General features: G+C 46.0%; 1 protein-coding gene across 1 annotated transcript in view; it reads left to right on the forward strand.

Moving 5' to 3' along the window:
• The window catches only part of CTSB (cathepsin B), a 32,339-nt gene extending 12,306 nt beyond the window's left edge, over nt 1–20,033 (forward strand). The window contains exons 2-10 of the mRNA XM_083605485.1: nt 679–820; nt 2,232–2,317; nt 8,445–8,559; nt 10,410–10,528; nt 13,859–13,944; nt 15,004–15,150; nt 16,340–16,456; nt 17,769–17,897; nt 18,808–20,033. Of these exons, the coding sequence (XP_083461611.1) occupies nt 695–820; nt 2,232–2,317; nt 8,445–8,559; nt 10,410–10,528; nt 13,859–13,944; nt 15,004–15,150; nt 16,340–16,456; nt 17,769–17,897; nt 18,808–18,905 (1,023 nt within the window). The 5' untranslated portion in view covers nt 679–694 and the 3' untranslated portion in view covers nt 18,906–20,033. The remainder of the gene's footprint in view (nt 1–678; nt 821–2,231; nt 2,318–8,444; nt 8,560–10,409; nt 10,529–13,858; nt 13,945–15,003; nt 15,151–16,339; nt 16,457–17,768; nt 17,898–18,807) is intronic.
• Nucleotides 20,034–21,914: the final 1,881 nt, after the last annotated feature.

Genomic DNA, 21,914 nt, shown 5'->3' on the forward strand with positions numbered 1-21,914 from the left:
GTGCTTCAGGTTAAGAACTTTGCTTCAGGATGAGAACAGAAATCATGCCCCGGTGGCACGGCAGCAGCAGGAGGCCCCATTAGCTAAAGTGGTGCTTCAGGTTAAGAACATTTCAGGTTAAGTACGGACCTCCAGAACGAATTAAGTACTTAATCTGAGGTACCACTGACTTTCCATGAGGTGTTTTTTTTTACTCTTCTAGCTCACCCAAGTTTGTGGTTAAAAAACAACACACACTCGTCATATACTTTGCCTTACACACCTTCTGAAGGCCAGAGGGGTTTCTTAATATGACATCACTGCCACCCCTACCTGCTCACCTGGTTTCACTGACTTCCTAGATGCACCATTGAAAAACTCTTTGTCTCCTGTGTGCCTCTTCCTCAAGCAGAATGAAAATCTTGTCTCTCTTTAATTGGTCCAGATTGCACGATGCATTTTTATATACAATGAGCTGAGATCTCTGGCTAGTCAATAGCCCAAGACTGTTGACTGCAGTATGCAAAACCACCCCCAGGCAAGATAGCATTAGTCAAAAAGATGCATGCCCATAATTACTTATAACATTGATATGCTCTTTTTAAAAGAGTGATGTGCAGCTTTCTTTTTCGTTCGTATTTGGCAGTTTATCAGTCATGCAACTTAAATTTGCTTCTATTCTTTTTCCCCACCCCTTAGGGTTCCAGTTTTCAAAATGTGGCGGTCCGTGGTATCTCTGTGTCTCCTGGTGGTCCTTACGGGCGCTCGCAATGTCCCCATCTTCCCCCCTCTCTCTCACGACATGGTCAACTACATCAATAAGTTGAACACTACCTGGCAGGTAAGTACCAACTTTTGGCTGGCCAGTTGGGATGGCGGGTGACACTGGCAGGAGAAGGAAGTGTTATACCTGACCAAGCGTCTCCACCCCCATCATTCTGCCTGGACGCTGAGGTCCAGCGCCGAGGGCCTTCTGGCGGTTCCCTCGCTGCGAGAAGCAAAGCTACAGGGAACCAGGCAGAGGGCCTTCTTGGTAGTGGCGCCCACCCTGTGGGACGCCCTCCCATCAGATGTCAAAGAGATAAACAACCACCTGACATTTAGAAGACATCTGAAGGCAGCCCTGTTCAGGGAAGTATTTAATGTGTGATATTTTAATGAATTTTTAATCTTTGTTGGAAGCCGCCCAGAGTTGCTGGAGAAAACCCAGCCAGATGGGCGGGGTACAATAAATAATATTTATTTATTTATTTATTTATTTATTTATTATCATCTGCCCACTGGGATGACAGCAAGGCAGATGTCCCATTCCTGAGCTTTCCCCCCCTTTTTTTTACCTCTCAACATGCTGCAGATCAGGTGGTAGAATGGTAGGCTTGCTTTCCTCCAAAGTGAAGGGCGTCTGACTTAGCTAAGCCTGGCAGGACAGCTTACTCTATGGCTTTAACCCCTTCCAAGCTTTAATGAGGAGTTGAACATTTTGGTTATGAGGCTGGTTATCCTACAGTTTCTTCTGAGGTTCCCACTTCAGGTCACCTGCCCTTCTTGCCAAGTTCTCAGCTGTGAATTCAACATAGGGGTGGAGAGGGGAGTGATAGCCTCATCACAAGGCTATTCTGCAGGATACTCCTGCACAATAACTATTGGAGAGTGTATAGTGCTAGCTTGGTTCTCAAACTTAATCCGTTCCAGAAGTCCATTCCAAAACCAAGGCACGCTTTCCCATAGAAAGTAATGCAAACTGGATTAATCCGTTTCAGACTTTTAAAAACAACCTCTAAAACAAGAATTTGACATCAATTGTACTATCTAACGAGACCATTGACCCACAAAATGACAATGTACTGTACTGTAAAAAAACAACAGTATTGTAGATGATACAAATGAAAATGTATTTTTTTTCCTTACCTGCATTGTCTAAAGTGGCTTTGCACCTTTTATCCATTTCCACAGTCACACAATCAATAAATCAGTAGTTGAACTGGGTTCCACACAGTCACAAAAAACAAGAAAAGCCACAAAAATAAATAGCAAAAACAGATAGACCTCAGTGCAGCGCTCAGAATGGAAGCGTGGCACTCAAATTCGAAGCGTAACACTCAAATCTGAGCATATTCAGCTTCCGAAAAAAGTTAGCAAACCAGAACACTTGTGTCTGGGTTTGCATTGTTCGGGTTCCAAGTTGCTCGACAACTAAGCCGTTTGAGAACCAAGGTACCACTGTACAATCATGTTTCTGTCTTTTCTTAAAGGCTGGGCACAACTTCCACAATGTGGACCTGAGCTATGTGAAAAAGCTGTGTGGCACATTCCTGCATGGCCCCAAACTACCAGAAAGGTGAGTTTACTGTCCCTTACCTCTGGAAGCTTAAGGCTGCACGAATTTCCTGCAACTCTGGACTTCTCCATTCAGTTTCCAGACACAGGTCTAGCCTGCTTTTTAATAAGGACGATGCTTCAGATATTAAGTGAAACAAAATTTGGATTCCATATTGTCAAAATGTGAAATTGATTTAATAAATGCAGTAATATCCCTTTGGGGTTCCTTGCTATTCCTGATCCCTCCCATCTTCTTAAATCACTGCCAGAGGGACTTGGTCACACAGTATTGAGCTGGATGGACCAATGGATTGACTTGGTGTCTTGGGAAAATATTGAGGTTCAATACCCTGGAACCACTGACAGACCTTTGCCATTGTCTGAAACTCGCTGGCCCTGCAACGCCTAAATAAACATTGTTTGACTGAAAATTGGAGTCTGGATCTTATTTGCTGTCCAGGCTGAACCCACAGAATATTGGATATTGAATCCCAATATTTCCCTAACGGGTCTATGGTGGTTTCCTATATTCCTAACCTTTCAGGTGGGGAACAGGCTGTGAGTTTTCTGGGCTTTTTGGATTACTGGGTACTTGGCGTGGGTGAGACTTTCAAGAAAAAATTATATCAAGGGAAGTAATAGTGCCACTGTATTCTGCTCTGGTCAGACCTCACCTGGAGTACTGTGTCCAGTTCTGGGCACCACAGTTCAAGAAGGACACTGATAAACTGGAACGTGTCCAGAGGAGGGCAACCAAAATGGTCAAAGGCCTGGAAATGATGCCTTATGAGGAACGGCTAAGGGAGCTGGGCATGTTTAGCCTGGAGAAGAGGAGGTTAAGGGGTGATATGATAGCCATGTTCAAATATATAAAAGGATGTCACATAGAGGAGGGAGAAAGGTTGTTTTCTGCTGCTCCAGAGAAGCGAACACGGAGCAATGGATCCAAACTACAAGAAAGAAGATTCCACCTAAGCATTAGGAAGAACTTCCTGACAGTAAGAGCTGTTCGACAGTGGAATTTGCTGCCAAGGAGTGTGGTGGAGTCTCCTTCTTTGGAGGTCTTTAAGCAGAGGCTTGACAACCATATGTCAGGAGTGCTCTGATGGTGTTTCCTGCTTGGCAGGGGGTTGGACTCGATGGCCCTTGTGGTCTCTTCCAACTCTATGATTCTGTGATATCGGTGGCAGCTGATAATCTAATGGAGAACTGTTTGCTGACCTATGAAACAGCAGTTTATCTCAGCAACCTTATGTTTTTAACTTAGTGAGTTCTGGGAAACAGTCTTATTACCAGTATGCGTGGTTTTTTTTTTTTACTTTTTAGTAACATAATTTTAATACCACTCTTACTTGATAGAAAACATCTATGCAGTGTGCAAATCTTAAAATAATCGTTTTAGAGACAGCAAACATGCAAGTTCACATTTTTATTGAAATATAAATAACATTGGGAAATTGCAGTGTTATTCTGAAAAGTTTTAAAGAAATAATAAAAACACACAAACTAACCTAAATGGGGGAGGGGGAGAGGGAGGGAGGGAGAGAGAGAGAGAGAAATACAAAGAGAGAGCTTCCCTTCCCTGCATCTCACAAAAGGGTCCTGCATCAACTAGCTAATTAAAACTAATTTTATTCTGTGAACCATCCTGTGATCTTGTAATGAAGGGCGGGTATATGAATTTAATAAATAATAATAACAACCTACCATTACCTTCAATTAAAAACAACAACAACAACACAAACTGCCTTTAATAAAAATTAGGTGTTTCTTTTTTATATATATAATTTTTATTAGTTTTTTAACACATCATTTTCAACAGTAATTAAACATACTTTTACATCTTATTCAATTTTTTTGACTTCCATCAATCCTGTCTGAAAATTTTCCAATCTAGTCTCTTAGTATGCATTTCTTATTTTCCCTGTTACATTTCAAACTCATAGCCAATATCTCTATCTTTTCCTACTTTGTAACGCTTCGTATATTTCTCCTTACAAAACTTCTTGTAGTCCTACTAGCGTAATTTGTTGATTACAGTTGCTCTTCAAATAATTCGTATACGTCTTCCAATCTTCTGTAAATCTCTGGTGTTTCAGAATGCATGATAAAATCGCAAGCCAGCATAAGCTTGCTGAAATGAAGAAGGGTTTTAGCAGGTGCTGAAAGCAATACAGAGAATGGGCCTGCTTAATGTTAATGGGATGAGAGTTTAAAAGGAGTTACTGAATGAAATCTGGATCTCTCTCTCTCTCTCTCTCTCTCTCTCTTTTAAAATACCTCTGGAAGCACTTTCTAATCTCTCCCGGGTTCTGAATGTTCCTTCCTTCAACCTCTAAGTTTGTTACTGTATTTAATCTTTGTCTCCTTTTCAACTGCCAAGCTAGCAGTTTCCCACATTTATTTGCCGATTCAAAAGTTTTTTGTTTCATTGTTTTAATCTTCCATTCTATTTCCTGATTTATCAGCTTGGAATATTGCGCCTGATAAAGTTTAATTTCTCTCAGAATCGGTTGGGACTTCGGGTTAGATCTTAACTTCTTCTCCAACTCTTTGATACTTTCCAGAATTTTATCTTTCTTTTCATTTTGCAGTCTTTTCTTTAAGGAATTCTGTTGAATCAAGAACCCTCTCATCACAGCTTTACTTGCATCCCAGATAGTTCTTTTTTCCACCGTAGTGTTCAAATTAATCTCAAAATAGTCCTTTAAGGTTTTTTGGGCCTTCTTTACAATTCTTTGATCTCTAAACAGGCCATCATTCATCTTCCATCTAAAGGAGCCGATTGGGATCAATGTCATATCCATTCTCAAGGCGTTATGGTCGGAGCATGTTTTGGGGCAGATTTCCACCTTCCTCACCTTAGGTGCCAGACTTCTAGTTATCCATATTTGGTCGATTCGTGTCCAAGTCAGTTGAGCTTCAGAAAAGAATGTTCCTTCTCTTCCCAGGGGGTTTCTAACTCTCCAGATGTCAACCCAGTCCATATTGTCAGTCATTTCAAAAAAGGTCTTAGGTAGTCTTCCCTCTTTAGTAATGTTCTGGTTCTGTGACTTATCCATATTTGTTGATACGACCCCGTTCATGTCCCCCATCATGATGACGTTGTTGTAATCCAGATAATCCAGCATGATCTCGTGCAACTTCTTATAAAAATCCGATTTTCCTTCATTTGGAGCATAAATTCCTAATATCAAAATTTTTTCTCCTTGATACTGTACTTCTATTGCGAGGATTCTTCCACTTTCATCTTTAAAGAGAAATTTTGGTGAAAGGCTCTCTTTTGCATAGATCACTACACCTCTCTTTTTAACTGTATCCGATGATATAAATTCTTGACCAAGCCTTTTATTTATTAACACCTTTCTATGGAGCCTAATCACATGTGTTTCTTGTAAGCATATAATGTCCAATTGTTCCTTTTTTAGAATATGAAAAATTTTAGACCTTTTTTCGGGACTGTTACAGCCATTTATGTTCCAACTCAAAAGCTGCAGAGACATCCTGGATAGATCTGGTTATTCTTTCTGGGGTGGTACCTTGTTCTCCGGTCCTTGAGGATCCGAGGGGGCGGGCTCCCCTGGAAGTTCTGGCGCTGGCAATCCAAGTCCTTTGTGGAGGTCTTCTCCGTGTGCTCCCAAAAACTTGTCTCTATCTTCCACTGTTTTGATTTTGATCTTTCTCCCTCTGTAGGTAAAGGATAATCCTTGTGGAAACTCCCACCTGAAGATAATTGCGTTGCTTCTCAACAGTCTTGCCAATTCCGTGTAGTTAGATCTAAGGTCCAGCAACTGCTTAGGAATGTCCTTGTAGATTTCAATTCTCTTGCCCAAAATGTCTAGTGACTTTTCGTAGTGCAGGCCCAAAATCTTGTCCCTTTCCTCCTTTGATCTCAGTGTTATCAAACAATCTCTGGGCTTCTCTGTCCTTCTAACTCTACCAAGCCTGAAAGCAGATACAATTTTAAAGTCTTTTTCCTCTAACTTCCAAAACTTGGCAAATTCCTTAGTTAGAAATTCAATAAAATTATCTTCTTCCACCTCTGGTATTGACCGTATCCTCAAGTTGGTCTCCCTGTTTCGCAGTTCTGTCATCAAAAAGTAAATCTGATGTTCTCCAACTTGTTTGCTGAGTGGTCTTACTTCTTTCTCAAGTTCTTCCAATCTTTGACTAGTATCTTCAGCCAGTTTACGATTTTCACCTACAGCCTCCTTTAATTCTCCAATAGACTGGGCATTCTGTGCAACTTGTCCAGTCAGCTTATTCAAACTTTCTGTGTTCTGTTCAATTTTAGCTGTATGCAAATCAGCCTTCTTGTCCAGAGTCTCCAGTTTCTCCAAAATTTTCTCCAAGACAGAGCTACTTGTCCCTGAAGCCATATCTCCCAGGTGCAGCTCCTCTGTCTCACCCTCCCCTGCCTGTATTAGGGAGGCCGCCTCTATGTCTGGAGGCAAAGTGGAAGGCAAGGCCGGCACAGAAGATCTACGCTGTGAGGCTGCAGATAAAGTTAGAGTTGTTTGTTTAGTCCTTCCTCTTCTCCTTGCGCCACTCATTCCAAAGTTATCTGTAATCCAAGGTCAATCCAAGTTGTTCCCATGAGAAAGCAGAGTCCCAGATGCAATAGTCAAACAGAGGCCGGGAAAGGGAAAGTAAAACAAAGTCACTGCTGTAAGTCCAAAATCCTCTAGAGGGAGCTTAATACGTCTTCAGGGAAAAGATCAAATCCAAGTTAAACTTATAAATTTAAATCCATGTCTATCGCCTCCACAATGTATTATTTTTAGCAGAGTAAAACTTAAAGCAAAACAGTGTTTCTTACAGTGCCTTGACTGCAACAGTTTCAAAGTATCCAGTTCCAACTCAGAATGTTTCAAAATCTGAATTCAATGTATCCAAAGTTGCAAACTGGTGCTCATCCAGGCAGCTCCAGCACCAGAGATTCTTATTTATTTTATAATCCACTGGTGCCACAGAAGAAGGATATCAGTGCACCCCGAATATAACCAGCAAAAGTCAATAGCTCAAAGTCTTTCACTCAGAAAACTGCTTTAACAGGGTGCCAGCATTTAGTTAACGCATAACTTTTTGTCTCCACTCCTCCTGCTCTTTGCTTAAAGTTCAGTATAGCGGGAGATGGGCTTCCTGCTTATCCTCACTCCGTTTTCAGCCAGATTTCAACTTTTTTTAAAAAAGTTTTAAAAGTTTCATAAAGTTCTCAAAAAGTTTCAGAAAGTTGACAAAAGTTTCAGAAAGTTTTCAATGTCCAAATTTACTCACGGGTTGTAGTTTCCAAAGTTCAGAAAAGTTGCAGGAAGAAAGGACAGCGCTGACCGGCAACAGCAATGCGGCTTCACTTCGCTGTTTGCGCAACGACCCACAGCGCCGCTACCCCCTCCGCGATCCGGAGCCCCTTACGGGGTCCCTTCAACGTTTTGGGGGCTGCTTCTGGCGCCCGCCGGGTCCCGGCTCTCTCTCTCTCTCTCTCACACACACACACACACACACACACACACTTTCATTTATTCATGAGGACTACATCCCTGTTCTAAAAGCAGATTCCATATGCAAAGGGCATTGTTTATCGTATTCTCTCCCCCCCCCTTTTTATTTATACTTTCCGCATTTACAATTTCCCCCCTCAAGTACAAAACCAATACATTAATCGCCAGCTTCCCTTTCCCCTGCTTCCATGGTTCATTCTAGTTTCCCCCATTGCTGCTGCATATTCTAATTGTCCCCCATCCCCTTTTCAAGAGGGCATTGTTTTAAATTCTTGGTTGGACTTGGTGTGGGGCACCATCCTGTTTTATGTCTTGATCTGGAAAAAGAAGGTGTTATGTACTGAAGTTCTAACCATGGGTCAGCAGGGGGATACTGTAGATAGTTATGCAAATAAGGGATCGAAAGTGACGTTCAGTGATTGGATAGTTTTAGAAAATTGTTACAGTTACGTTGTAGTGGAGCTCTATATAAGCAGGTTGACTGAACGCTTCAGTTCAGTTCTGTTCTGGCCTGTGAATAAACAAGAGCTGTTCGAAGAATCGCTGTGTCGTCTGATATGTTCACCCACAACTTAACAGAAGGAATGCCCAGAACGTTAATCTGTCACTCCTCTTTCCACACTCCCAATTTTGAAATGCACATAGGATTGGATTTTCCAACGACCTGGTCCTGCCTGAAAGCTTCGACTCACGGGAGCAGTGGCCAAAGTGTCCGACCATCGGTGAGATCAGAGACCAGGGCTCCTGTGGTTCCTGCTGGGTAAGACAAGAGTTTTAAAGCCTCCCCTTTGCCAGGGTATGAATTGAGGGGCTCCACATCTGCTACTGTCTTTCTTTCTTTCTTTCTTTCTTTCTTTCTTTCGTTCTTCCTTCCTTCCTTCTTTCTTTTTAGGGCCATGTTTTACCTCCAATTTTGGAGGCAGCAACTCTTCTGAATACAGTGGTAACTCGGGATGAGAACGGGATCCGTTCCGGAGCCCCGTTCGCATCCTGAATAGAACGTAAGATGCGCGTGCGTGGGTCGCGTTTCACCGCTTCTGTGCATGCGCGTGACGTCATTTTGACCGTCTGCGTATGTGCGAGTGGCGAAACCCGGAAGTAATGCGCTCCATTACTTCCGGGTTGCCGCAGAGCGCAACCCAAAAATACTTATCCTGAGGCATATGTATCCCGAGGTATGACTGTACAGTGGTACCTCGGGTTAAGTACTTAATTCGTTCCGGTGGTCCGTTCTTAACCTGAAACTGTTCTTAACCTGAAGCACCACTTTAGCTAATGGGGCCTCCTGCAACTGCTGTGCTGCCGGAGCACGATTTCTGTTCTCATCCTGAAGCAAAGTTCTTAACCTGAAGCACTGTTTCTGGGTTAGCGGAGTCTGTAACCTGAAGCGTATGTAACCCAAGGTACCACTGTAGCAGTTTCTGAAAACTGTTTTTACGTTCTGTTAAAATGCTTTGTAAAAGCAAATTTCATAGCAATGAATGGATATAGTTTGAGACAAAGGTTTGCGCATGAATCGGTGGGGAAGCATGGAAGAGGGCTGGTCTTGTGTGTGGCGCAATATGATCACTGCTGTTGTACCATTTATATTTTTTATTTTTGGGGAAAATCCTTTTAATACAATTACTCGGTGTGCATACAGCCCAGGCAAAGCTGAAATTACTTTTATAAAGTTCCACAGATCTGAATCGGAGAGAGGTAAGTGGTGCTTTTTAAAAAGTGCTCAGTTATGCTGGGAATGTATCCAGCCTATGGAAGCAGCATATACAGTGGTACCTTGTTCTCAAACTTAATCCGTTCCGGAATTCCATTTCAAAACCAAGGCGTGCTTTCCCATAGAAGGTACTGTAATGCAAAACTGATTAATCCATTCCAGACTTTAAAAAAAACACCCCTAAAACAGCAATTATGGATTTTACTATCTAATGAGGCCACTGATTCATAAAATGAAAGCAATAATCTATGTACTGTACCATAAAATAAATGAGACAGTATTGTGGATGATAAAAACGGAAATTACAGTTTTTTCCTTACCTGCACTGATGATAGTCATTGTTTGGATGGGCGGCTTTTATCAATTTCCGCAGTCACACAATCATTCAATCAGTAGCTGAACTGGGTTCCACACAGTCACAAAAACAAATTAACCGAAAAAGCCACCAAAAACGCAAAATAAATAGCAAAAACAAAAGTGCCAAACTGAATCCGTTCCAGAATTCTGTCTGACTTCTGAAATGTTCGAAAACCAAGGCGCGGCTTCTGATTGGTGCAGGTGCCCCACAAACAATAGCCAACAGCCGCATCGGATGTCCGGCTTCCGAAAAAACGTTAAAAAACCGGAACACTTCCGGGTTTCCGGCGTTTGAGAACCAAAGTATGTACATATGTAAATTTAAATCAAGTCTCTGCCCCGAGGAATTTCCAGTGGGAAAGGGAGGAGGAAAGGCAAGCTTAATGGTTATGGAGGACAGATGCAATTGCACTCGTTTAATTATAGTTTGGCTTTGCAGGTGAGGCCTAAGGGGTTATTCTTCAAGAGCTGGCTGGGCCACTCCTTATTCTCTCTCTCTCTCTCTCTCTCTCTCTCTCTCTTGATTGCATTCTCTGCAGGCTTTTGGTGCCGTAGAGGCCATTTCTGACCGGGTTTGCATCCACACCAACACCAAAGTGAATGTGGAGATCTCTGCAGAAGACCTGCTCTCTTGCTGCGGCTTTGAATGTGGAATGGGGTAAGTTCTTTTCCCATGTCTTCACCTTTCAGAACAGCCACCCCCCAGCTCCCTCTGTATCCCGACTTTCCAGAATAGCAACCCAAGCCCTTCCTCTGTTTGAGACATTGCCCCATTCAGGAATACAGTTGTATCTTGATTTTTGAACAGCTTCGTTCTCGGAACATTTTGGCTCCCGAACGCCGCAAACCCGGAAGTGAGTGTTCCGGTTTGCGAACTGATTTTGGTAGCTAAACATCCTCCACGGCTTCTGATTGGCTGCTGGAGCTTCCTGCAACCAATCAGAAGCTGCCCTTTGGTTTTCGAAGTTGAACGGATTCCTGGAACGGATCCCCGCGATGGTGGTTCGAATCCCCGCGATGGTGTGAGCTCCCGTTGCTCAGTCCCTGCTCCTGCCCACCTAGCAGTTCGAAAGCACATCAAAGTGCAAGTAGATAAATAGGTACCACTCTGGTGGGAAGGTAAACGGCGTTTCTGTGCGCTGCTCTGGTTCACCAGAAGCGGCTTAGTCATGCTGGCCACATGACCCGGAAGCCGTACGCCAGCTCCCTCGGCCAATAAAGCAAGATGAGCGCCGCAACCCCAGAGTTGGCCACAACTGGACCTAATGGTCAGGGGTCCCTTTACCTTTACCTTTACTTACCTCTTATCCACTGTACGTCAAATAATTTAATTATGGGGAAATGGATAATTAATTTTAAGAGTCTCTGGGCGTGGGATGTCAGAATACGCCTCTGGGGGCCCACGCAGCCCCCAGGATGAGACAAACCTCTCTGGGCGTCTTCCTGGTGTTGTGCAGCTCTGGGACGTCCACAAATCATCAGTCCCGGAGCGCTCCAGTGACACATAGCGGATGCCTATGTGCGCACACACTCAGCAAAGATTAGCAGAAACGAAGTGGAGATTGGTGTGCTCATTTTAAGCCAGGGGTCAGCAAACTTTTTCAGCAGCGGGCAGGTCCACTGTCCCTCAGACCTTGTGGGGGGCCGGACGATATTTTGAGGGGGGGAAATGAACGAATTCCTGTGCCCCACAAATAACCCAGAGATGCATTTTAAATAAAAGGACACATCTACTCATGTAAAAACACACTGATTCCCGGACCGTCCATGGGCCGGATTTAGAAGGCGATTGGTCCGGATACGGCCCCAGGGCCTTAATTTCCCTACCCATGTTCTAAGCCAGCCTTTCTCAACCTGTGGGTACCCAGATGTTGTTGAACTACAACTCCCGTCACCCTTAGCTAGCAAGGCCAGAGCTGAGGGATAATGGGAGTTGTAGTCCAACAACATCTGGGGACCCACAGGTTGAGAACCGCTGGTTTTTATTAAGCAGTATATACAGGACAAAGTGATCATGGCGTCCTCTCTCTTCAGCTCCGAGAGAGAACAGAAAGTACAAAAGTACAAAAACACAACAGAGCGGAAGAGAGAAGGCTAGCTTCCGTTCTCAGGCTTTCCAGGCCTAGAAAGAACACAGACATGTGATGTAACAGTCACACATCAGCGACGGAGGAGTGAAATGCTAACATGGGACAGGAAATGGTGTGCAATCAATTGCTGCTGCAAAGGACTCTGTTATCCACCTTCCTAATACTGCAGTCCTTTGAAAGGATGTTGGCTAACAGATTGAGGCTGAATCCTGTCAAGACAGAAGTACTGTTTTGGGGGGACAGGGGGCGGGTGGGTGTGGGGGATTCCCTGGTCCTGAATGGGGGAACTGTGCCCTTGAAGGACCAGGTGCGCAGCCTGGGAGTCATTTTGGACTCACAGCTGTCCATGGAGGCACAGGTCAAATCTGTGTCCAGGGCAGCTGTTTACCAGCTCCACCTGGTACGCAGGATGAGACCCTACCTGCCCATAGGCTGTCTCGCCAGAGTGGTGCATGCTCTAGTTATCTCCCGCTTGGACTACTGCAATGCGCTCTACGTGGGGCTACCTTTGAAGGTGACCCGGAAACTGCAATTAATCCAGAATGCGGCAGCTAGACTGGTGACTGGGAGTGGCCGCCGAGATCACATAACACTGGTCCTGAGAGATCTGCATTGGCTCCCAGTACGTTTCCGAGCACAATTCAAAGTGTTAATGCTGACCTTTAAAGCCCTAAACGGCCTCGGTCCAGTAGGCCTGAAGGAGCGTCTCCACCCCCATCGTTCAGCCCGGACACTGAGGTCCAGCGCCGAGGGCCTTCTGGCGGTTCCCTCATTGCGAGAAGTGAGGTTACAGGGAACCAGACAGAGGGCCTTCTTGGTAGTGGCGCCCACCCTGTGGAACGCCCTCCCATCAGATGTGAAAGGAAATAAGCAGCTATCCTATCTTTAAAAGACATCTGAAGGCAGCCCTGTTCAGGGAAGTTTTTAATATTTAATGCTGTACTGTTTTTAACACATGATTGGGAGCAGCCCAGAGTGGCTGGGGAAACTCAGCCAGATGGGCGGGGTATAAATAAATAAGTATTTATTTATTTATTTATTTATTTATTTATTACCGTATTTTTCGCTCTATAGGACGCACTTTTTCCCCTTCAAAAATGAAGGGGAAATGTGTGTGCGTCCTGTGGAGCGAAGACGCCATAGCCCTGCGACCCTCTCCCGGCTGGAGAGGTGACGCGCGGCTATGGCAGGAGCCTCCATACCCGCGCGTCACCTCTCCAGCCGGGAGAGCGCGCGCGGGGCTAAAGAAGCCCCCGCGACCCTCTCCTGGCTGGAGAGGTGACGCGCGCCTATGGCAGGAGCCTCCATAGGCGCGCGTCACCTCTCCACCCGGGAGACCGCGCGCGGGGCTAAAGCAGCCCCCCGCGACCCTCTCCCGGCTGGAGAGGTGACGCGCGCCTATGGCAGGAGCCTCTCCGCTGCGCCTTTCCGCTGCTCCCTGACCTGCTCTTTGGGGCTGGTGGTGGGCTTCCCCCCGCCAGCCCCAAAGCGCAGGTCGAAAGGAACCTGAAGCCTGGAGAGCGAGAGGGGTCGGTGCGCACCGACCCCTCTCGCTCTCCAGGCTTCCAAGGTAGCCGCCTGAACGCACCTTAAAAGGCACCTTGTTTTAGAGTGGGAAAACAAGAGGGGGAAAATTCTCCCACTCTCTGCGCAGCGCCTCCTGCCACTTCGCTGAAGGGGCGCTGGGCAGAGAGCGGAATAATTTTTTTCCCTTGTTCTCCCCCCTCTAAAACAAGGTGCGTCCTATTGTCCGGTGCGAAAAATACGGTAATTATTGGCCCACCTACGTTGGCTTGCCCTGCAAATCCTCTTGCAGGCCTCCAGTTAAAACCACCCCTGCCTTTATTTCCCCTACGTATCTTCGCGATAGCATTGCATAAATCGTTGTTTCCTTGCAGATGTAACGGAGGCTATCCTTCAGCTGCCTGGAAATACTGGACGGAGAAGGGCCTGGTGTCTGGCGGCCTTTACGACTCCCATGTGGGTAAGTTTGTCTCCTGTAGCAAAGCAGAAAAGTGGATTTTGCTGGCGCTGCATATCTGCCTGCCGTTGCCAGCCCTCCATCCCACCTAGTGGTTTTATCTCTCTGTCCTACACCTATGTGGGCACACACACACAAATGCCCACTTGTGAATCAGAGGCATGCAGCCTCCACCCACTGGAAGCAGTAAACTGGGTTTAATGCTGCCAGGGAGTTGACGGTGGACCAGAAGTTCAATTTGCAGTAGATGGTTGGCTTAGGATTCCCTGTGTTGGGGTGGGGGGGATGTGTGAGAGTTTTGTATGTGGAACAAAATTTAAAAATTCTTTCCAGTAGCCTCTTAGAGACCAACTAAGTTTGTTATTGATATGAGCTTTCGTGTGCATGCACACTTCTTCAGATATGTGGAAGAGTTTGTGAAGGATGTTTTTGGAAGATTATGCTTATTGACTTATTTATTTCTGAAAAGTTAAACATGGCTTGCTTGTAATAAAAACAACTGCAGCTCAAAGCTGTTGACAAAGAGAATGGGATTATATTGTGTCATCGGTAGAAAGAATCCTTTAAGAAACTTTTCAGAAGATAAAAGTCAGCAATAAACTAGAAGCAGATTATAAAACAGAGCATCTGCCCCCTTGTGGCTTTCTGCCCAGCTGCTAAAACATTCCTGTTCAGGATGGATTTTGGAGACATCCGTGGCTTTTAAGTTCCTGTATACAGCCTTGTGTGAAAACTGTTCCGCTGGTATAAGAGTGATTTAAATGTATGGGGTGGAAATGGCCATGGTTTCATTTCTCTTTTAATTTGCAATTGGCTACTTAAAAAATAAATAAATCAGGAAGGCAGGGGATATGCATGCCTTAAAGGAAATCTTTCTGTTCTGCTGTTTCTTGCAAAAAAGAAACATTGGGGCCTGTATTGTGGAGCGGGAACAAAATTATGCAGATGTGCATGTTTTATTTTTGACTGGAGGATATGTTGGTGTCCCAGCTGCAGGGTCTCTGGCCCTATGACCCCACTGGATGGAATTTGACTTCTGTATTTTTGCTCCTCTCCCAACAGGCTGCAGGCCATACTCTATCCCTCCTTGTGAGCACCACACCAACGGAACCCGACCCCCCTGCACCGGGGAAGGGGGCGAAACCCCAGAGTGCACGAAAAAATGCGAAGATGGCTATTCTCCATCCTACAAAGAGGACAAGCACTACGGTAACAGCATTGCTTCTTGGCAAAGGCCAGCAATAACGATGCAGTTCTTTGTCCCCAGGTTTGAAATATAAAAGACACGGCACAGAAGGAAAAAGGGATGGGGAGGGTAGAGGAAGGAACACGAAGGTCAGGCACCACTAGTTTGTGGTTAAGAAGAGTTCTTGTTGGTGGAATAGAATGAATTAAAGGAAGAGCAAATTAAAAGTGCTTGTGTTTCAGCAGAGGCAACAAAGCAGCCCTGCTTCCCTTTGGCGCAGCCCGATGGAATCTTTAAAAGGCTGTTTACATTGCATGCTCAGGGCTGCAAGCTTTAAAGGGCTGCAATTTAACTTTGTGTCTTGTTTTACAATCCAGTACAGACACCCAAGGCAGCCTGTTTGAAATAGCAGCCCTAGAAAAGCAATCTGATTAATGTGGACAGGTTTTTAATTATGACAAAGCCTGCAGTTTTAGGACTTGACATTTAATCTAGTGCTTAAGATATGTCCCTTTTGGGAATGCAATTCTGCCGTAAAGGTAAAGGGACCCCTGACCGTTAGATCCAGTCGCGGACGACTCTGGGGTTGCGGTGGTCATCTCATTTTATTAGCTGAGGGAGCCAGCGTACAGCTTCCAGGTCATGTGGCCAGCATGACTAAGCCGCTTCTGGCGAACCAGAGCAGCGCATGGAAACGCCGTTTACCTTCCCGCCAGAGCAGTACCTATTTATCTACTTGCACTTTGACGTGCTTTCAGACTGCTAGGTTGGCAGGAGCAGGGACCGAGCAACGGGAGCTCACCCCGTCACAGGGATTCAAACCGCTGACCTGATCGGCAAGCCCTAGGCTCTGTGGTTTAGACCACAGCGCCACCCGCATCTGCCATGGAGAGCAGCTATTCCTAAAGGCATTTCATGGACCAGGGGTATGAGTTCAACATCCCTGGCATCATTGGCTATGCTGGTTAGGACTGACAAGCAGGGGAGGTTATAGTCTTGGCATCCTTTCCTGTTCTTCAAAGTGTGTTTCTAGTCCCTATGATTTAAACAAGGCCTGAGGATGCCTCCTCAGGAAACCACAGCTACTGTGACTCGAATCCTAGCTGAGCATCTGGGGTCAAGCAGAGGGAAGGTGGGAACTCTACAAATCTTTTTTTTAAAAAATGCTTTGAATTCTTGCTGATTTGGAGGTTGCCCCCTCTATCTCTGCAGGTGTGACTTCGTACGGTGTGCCTCCCAACGAGGATATGATAAAGGCTGAAATTTACAAGAACGGGCCGGTGGAAGGAGCTTTCGTCGTTTACGCAGACTTCCTCATGTACAAGTCGGGTAAGGCTATTGAGTTTTTAAAAATTATTTCTGAATAAATTGCCTGGCGCTTTAACTCCTACAGCAGGGGTAGGTGCTAGATGTGGCCCTTCGGACCTCTCTGCCTGGCCCCTGGGAGTCTGTTCGGGCCACACCTCTTCCCTAGAAGAAAAGGCGAACGGGTAAACTCTCCACAAACGTGGAGTGGAGTCCTTAAGGTGGTTGGATGGTGCCTTGCACACCTCCTTCTGGAAACTCCTGGAACTAAACCATAGCTGTCAACCTTCCCTTTTTTTGCGGGAAATTCCCTTATTCCAGTGCCATTTCCCACTGATTCCAGCTGCTATCCTGGATTGTTAGATATCCCATAGACTGTCCCCGGGACAGGTGAGGCTGCTGATCCCTTATTTTCAAACCTGAAAGTTGATAGCTATGCTTTGCTTTCCTTTGTACCATATCAGCGAGGCCGAGCGGGTGGGTCTTGTTGTCTGGGTAGCCCAGGACCTCCATACACACTGCCCAGCTTGCACCAAGGGTGCTGCTAACACAGCAGTTTGACTTTACCCTTGGAGGCGCGCTCCATTGTCTTTTGAGACGGGACTGATGGCAACATCAGCAACATCTCTGGAGTTGCTCCATCCCACGTCCCTTGCTCATTTTGGTTTTTAGATGTAGTTACAGTCTATGCTGGTCCCATGGGTTACCCGAGAGGCAAGGTCCAAGTCCGGTCCGTGGTCAAAGGTGCAACATGGAGGCAGTCCGTAGTAGCTGAAGCTGGGTGCAGGGCAGGGAGTCGGGTGAAGTCAGGAACAGGGCGGGTGAGGAGCTCAGGCTGGAAAGCAGGACAGGGTTCAGGCAGGAACTAGCAACCAACAATGTTTCTCCCGCAACTTGGGACTGGGGCTGGCCGGCTTTTATCTGCCCCGAGGCATAGGGCGGCCCCAATCCTCTGGTGACTCGCCTCTCCTGGCCTGGAGGTGAGCACTCCTCCTGCAGGAACTTAGTTCCCTCCGCCTCTCTGCCCTGAGCCTCTGCAGCTCAGGAGAGGCTGGAGGGTTACCGGACCCAGAGGCAACCTCCGCTTCCCCAGACGGGTCTGAGAGTGGAGCACCTGCAGGCAATGGGTCCTCCATCACCTCAGGAGCCAGAGCAGACTCGGCTGGTGCCTGCACCTGAGGATCCAGCACAGGTGAGGACCCTTCAGGCTCATGCCCCATCCCCGGCTCAGCTGGTTCTGGAGGCTGGGACTCCTGTGCAGGCTGGGATCCCTCAGGTTCAGCATCCGAGTCCGAATCCCAGGCCATCACACAGTCACTTTCTTCCATTATTGCAGGCGTATATCAGCATGTCTCCGGAGAGCAAGTTGGCGGCCACGCGATCCGAATCCTCGGCTGGGGCGTTGACAACGGCACTCCCTACTGGCTGGCTGCAAACTCCTGGAACACCGACTGGGGTGAAAATGGTAGGTGGCCTTACGGAGCCCTGGCTTGTCCAGGTGATAACTTGCTGAGTGGCTGGGCTGTGTCTTTGCAGGAGAAAAAGAGTCTTTCATTTCTTTGTATACTGTTCGGTGCCAAGGCTGTCGTGAAAACATCTGACACTCAGCTTGATTTCAAAGAGTAGCTTGTGTTTTTTTTATTATTAAAAACAATGCCTAATACCTGTAGTGATTTGCATAAGTCAATGACAGTATCTGGAACAAGACCCAATCAATGAGCTATTCCTTGTCTTATGCCAGGGGTGTCCAAACTTTTTTTCAAAGAGGGCCAGATTTGATGAAATGAAGGGCCATGAGGGCCGACCTTTTTTTAAGATTGAAGTTGTTGGGGTTTTTTACGATTTTATGCCAGGAAATAGAAATAAACTGCCACTGAAGAGCAACTGTAATCAACAATTTACGCTAGTAGGACTACAAGAAGTTTTGTAAGGAGAAATATCACAAAGAAGATAGACGTTAGTTATGATATTTAAATGTAACAGTGAAAGTCAGAAATGTGAATTAAGTGAAAAGATTGGAAAATTTTCAGATGTGATTGATGGAAGTCAAAAAAACATTACATAAGATATAAAAGTATGTTTAATAATTGTTGAAAATGTCATGTTAAAAAACATAGATATATATGAGAGAAATAAACTGCCACAGGGGCCAGATTAAACCGACCAGCGGGCCGGTTTAGGCCCCCGAAACAGACTCTGGACATGCCTGACTTATGCAAATCATAGCAGTCAGGAATTGTTAAAAGGCAGCTTCTGTGTCCCATCTCGCTTGCACAAAAACGCTCCAGGGTTTAAAAGGTTGCTTCTCTTTGCCCAGCTGAGAACTCTCAGGCTTGGAGACACTTCACTAAGGCATTCCTCTGCGTTCCTCCTAGGCTTCTTCAGAATTCTCCGCGGGGAGGACCACTGTGGAATCGAATCTGAGATCGTCGCTGGCATCCCTCGGACCAGCCAGTACTGGAAACAGCTGTAAAACCGCTTTTCTTGAATCCAGCCAGTTAGCCCTTCTGCAAATAATCAATTGATTGTACCTGTGGAGAAAATAAGCGGACGGGGTTGCGAAAGTTTCATGCAAGACATTTTAGACTTTGGCTTTTTTATTTTTATTATTAAAGCTTTCGGATAATTTTTGGTTTTTAATTGTGTTGCGCTGCTCCCTCTGGCAAAGCCTGCCTTTGAGCCAAGAGGCACGTAGCTTGGGTTCGACACAAAGCCTTCCTGGGCTGCCAGCGACAGACAATTTGCAGAGCTGAATTTGGGGAGTCTTCCAGTACAAGTGGAAGTGAATGCAACCCCCATTCATTCTTTTACCACCTCACTGATGATAATCTGAAACTTCTTCTTCCACGCCTTAATTGAACAATCCTCTGGAATTTCTATTGAGTTGCTGCAGAGCCAATACAGTTGATCCAACAGCCTTGGCTGCTGTATCCCAGTGCCATGAGATTAAAAGTGTATGTTTCCCCAGCTGCCTTCCTCCATCTCAACATGCCCCTAAATTGGGTAGGGGGAACAGTGAGGAGGTTTCAGAGGCCCATGGCCTCATTTCTGAACTGACCCACCCCCCAAAATGTGGCAGACAGCCAAGCGCTCCTCCTCCTCTGTTGCAATCTCCATATGAAATGTTGTTTGATTTAATCTGGCTTTATCGGATTGCCACGCCATCATGTTTGCTGGTGCCTGAAAGCCAGCTTTCGATTATAATTGCATTTAACACCGGCTGGAGGGAACGATTCTGCCTTTGTTTTGTTTTTAAATTAAGACGTTAAGTGATGACACTCAATTTTTTAAAAATCACCTATTCTGTTAGGAGAGCTGGGCTTGTGCATGAGCAGCTGGTAGTTACGTAAAGAACAAACCTATTTTTGCTATTTCAAATTACCAAGTTGTGTTTTTACGGAAATGAACTAAAGCACGCAGCCAGCAGTTGGGAATAAGACCGATACACTCATCTTCCTTATTTCACTAGCTTCCAACTCGAAATTACCACCCCACCCTTTTTGCATTTGACAAGAACCATGTATTACAATTGGCTGCTGTTGCAATCACAGGATTTGTCAATTTGTCTCTTCTCTCTACAATAAAGGCCTCATTACCTGGCTATATCGTAAGTTCTTATTCTTCCCCCTGGTGGCCAGAAATGGTTTTGTGTTTTCCTGGGAAGTGGTATGTATTACGCAGCAGTTCTGGGGTAAATGTTTTAGGCTTCCTGGTCTTGTGTGCATGTCTGCATGCTTAGCTACTGCTGGTGGAGAAACTGGTGTGATGATAAACCCCAACCATATACAAAATGTTGTACTTTTAAAGCACATTCGTTCCCTCAAGGAATTCTGGGCGTTGTAGTTTGTTGCGGGTAGCTGGGGACTGTAGCTCTGCAGGAGCCGAACTACAGTGCCCAGAATTCTTTGAGGGTAAGAATGTGCTTCAGGGTTGTGCCTGAATATTAGAGCTGCTATTTTGGGAGGGGGAGGCTGCATACATTTTCAGGCTTTTGAACCACATTGCGCTCGGAAGGGTGGAGACCGTTTGGTATGAACTAGGCCAGCTTTTGACCAACTGGGCTTCTGCAGTTATTTTGTACCACAGTTCCAGTTGTGATGGCTGAGCCCAATTGGAAATGTGGTCCAAGACATCTTAAAGGGACCCCTGACCATTAGGTCCAGTCGTGGCCGACTCTGGAGTAGCGGCGCTCATCTTGCTTTATTGGCCGAGGGAGCCGGCGTACAGCTTCCGGGTCATGTGGCCAGCATGACTAAGCCGCTTCTGGCAAACCAGAGCAGTGCACGGAAACGTCATTTACCTTCCCACCAGAGTGGTACCTATTTATCTACTTGCACTTTGACGTGCTTTCGAACTGCTAGGTTGGCAGGAGCGGGGACCGAGCAACGGGAGCTCACCCCTTCGTAGGGAATCGAACCACCGACCTTCTGATCGGCAAGCCCTAGGCTCTGTGGTTTAACCCACAGTGCCACCCGCGTCCCTCCAAGACATCTTAGAGGGGCCCCAAATTCATCAAAGGCCGAGCAATCTGATCAGTCGTAGAATCTTAGTAGGAAGGGCCCCCGAGGGTCATCTAGTCCAACCCCCTGCAATGCAGGAATCTCTACTAAAGCATCCCTGACAGATGGCCACCCAACTTCAGCTCTGTCAGAAAGTTCTTCCTCTTGTGGAAGTCTATTGGCAATTGCAGTGAAGAGACTCGAAATCTCTCTACTGGCTGCATTTAGGTTTCGACTTCTGTTTCTGATCCACAATCTATGTTCCTTCCCAACTATGCTCATTAAGCAATGACCACTTCAGCCTTTATGCTGTGTTGCGCAGCACCAACAATCTCTGATCAGTGCAAGATTTCAGTGGTTCCAGATGTTTACCGAGGGTTTTGTTTCTTTGGAAGAGGGATTGCAGACTTTGGCATCTTTAGGATGCAGTATATTGTTTGTTCACACGCAACACAGGTAACTTCCTTTCTCGTTCAAATAACCCATACTTAGAGGTCATAAATAATGGTCCTTGCCTGGCTAATTCAGCAATGGGGTTGCTTTTTTTTTTTTTTAATTTGACTGGGGGCGGCCGCCGAGACCACATAACACCAGTCTTGAAAGACCTACATTGGCTCCTAGTACGTTTCCGAGCACAATTCAAAGTGCTGGTGTTGACCTTTAAAGCCCTAAACGGCCTCGGCCCAGTATACCTGAAGGAGCGTCTCCACCCCCATCGTTCTGCCCGGACGCTGAGGTCCAGCGCCGAGGGCCTTCTGGCGGTTCCCTCATTGCGAGAAGCAAAGCTACAGGGAACCAGGCAGAGGGTCTTCTCGGTAGTGGCGCCCGCCCTGTGGAACGCCCTCCCATCAGATGTCAAAGAGATAAACAACCACCTGACATTTAGAAGACATCTGAAGGCAGCCCTGTTCAGGGAAGTATTTAATGTATGATATTTTAGTGTTTTTTTGGTTTCTATGGAAGCCGCCCAGAGTGGCTGGGGA

The sequence above is a fragment of the Podarcis filfolensis genome, assembly GCF_964270895.1.
Source record: "Podarcis filfolensis genome assembly, chromosome: 3".
Lineage (NCBI taxonomy): Eukaryota > Metazoa > Chordata > Lepidosauria > Squamata > Lacertidae > Podarcis > Podarcis filfolensis.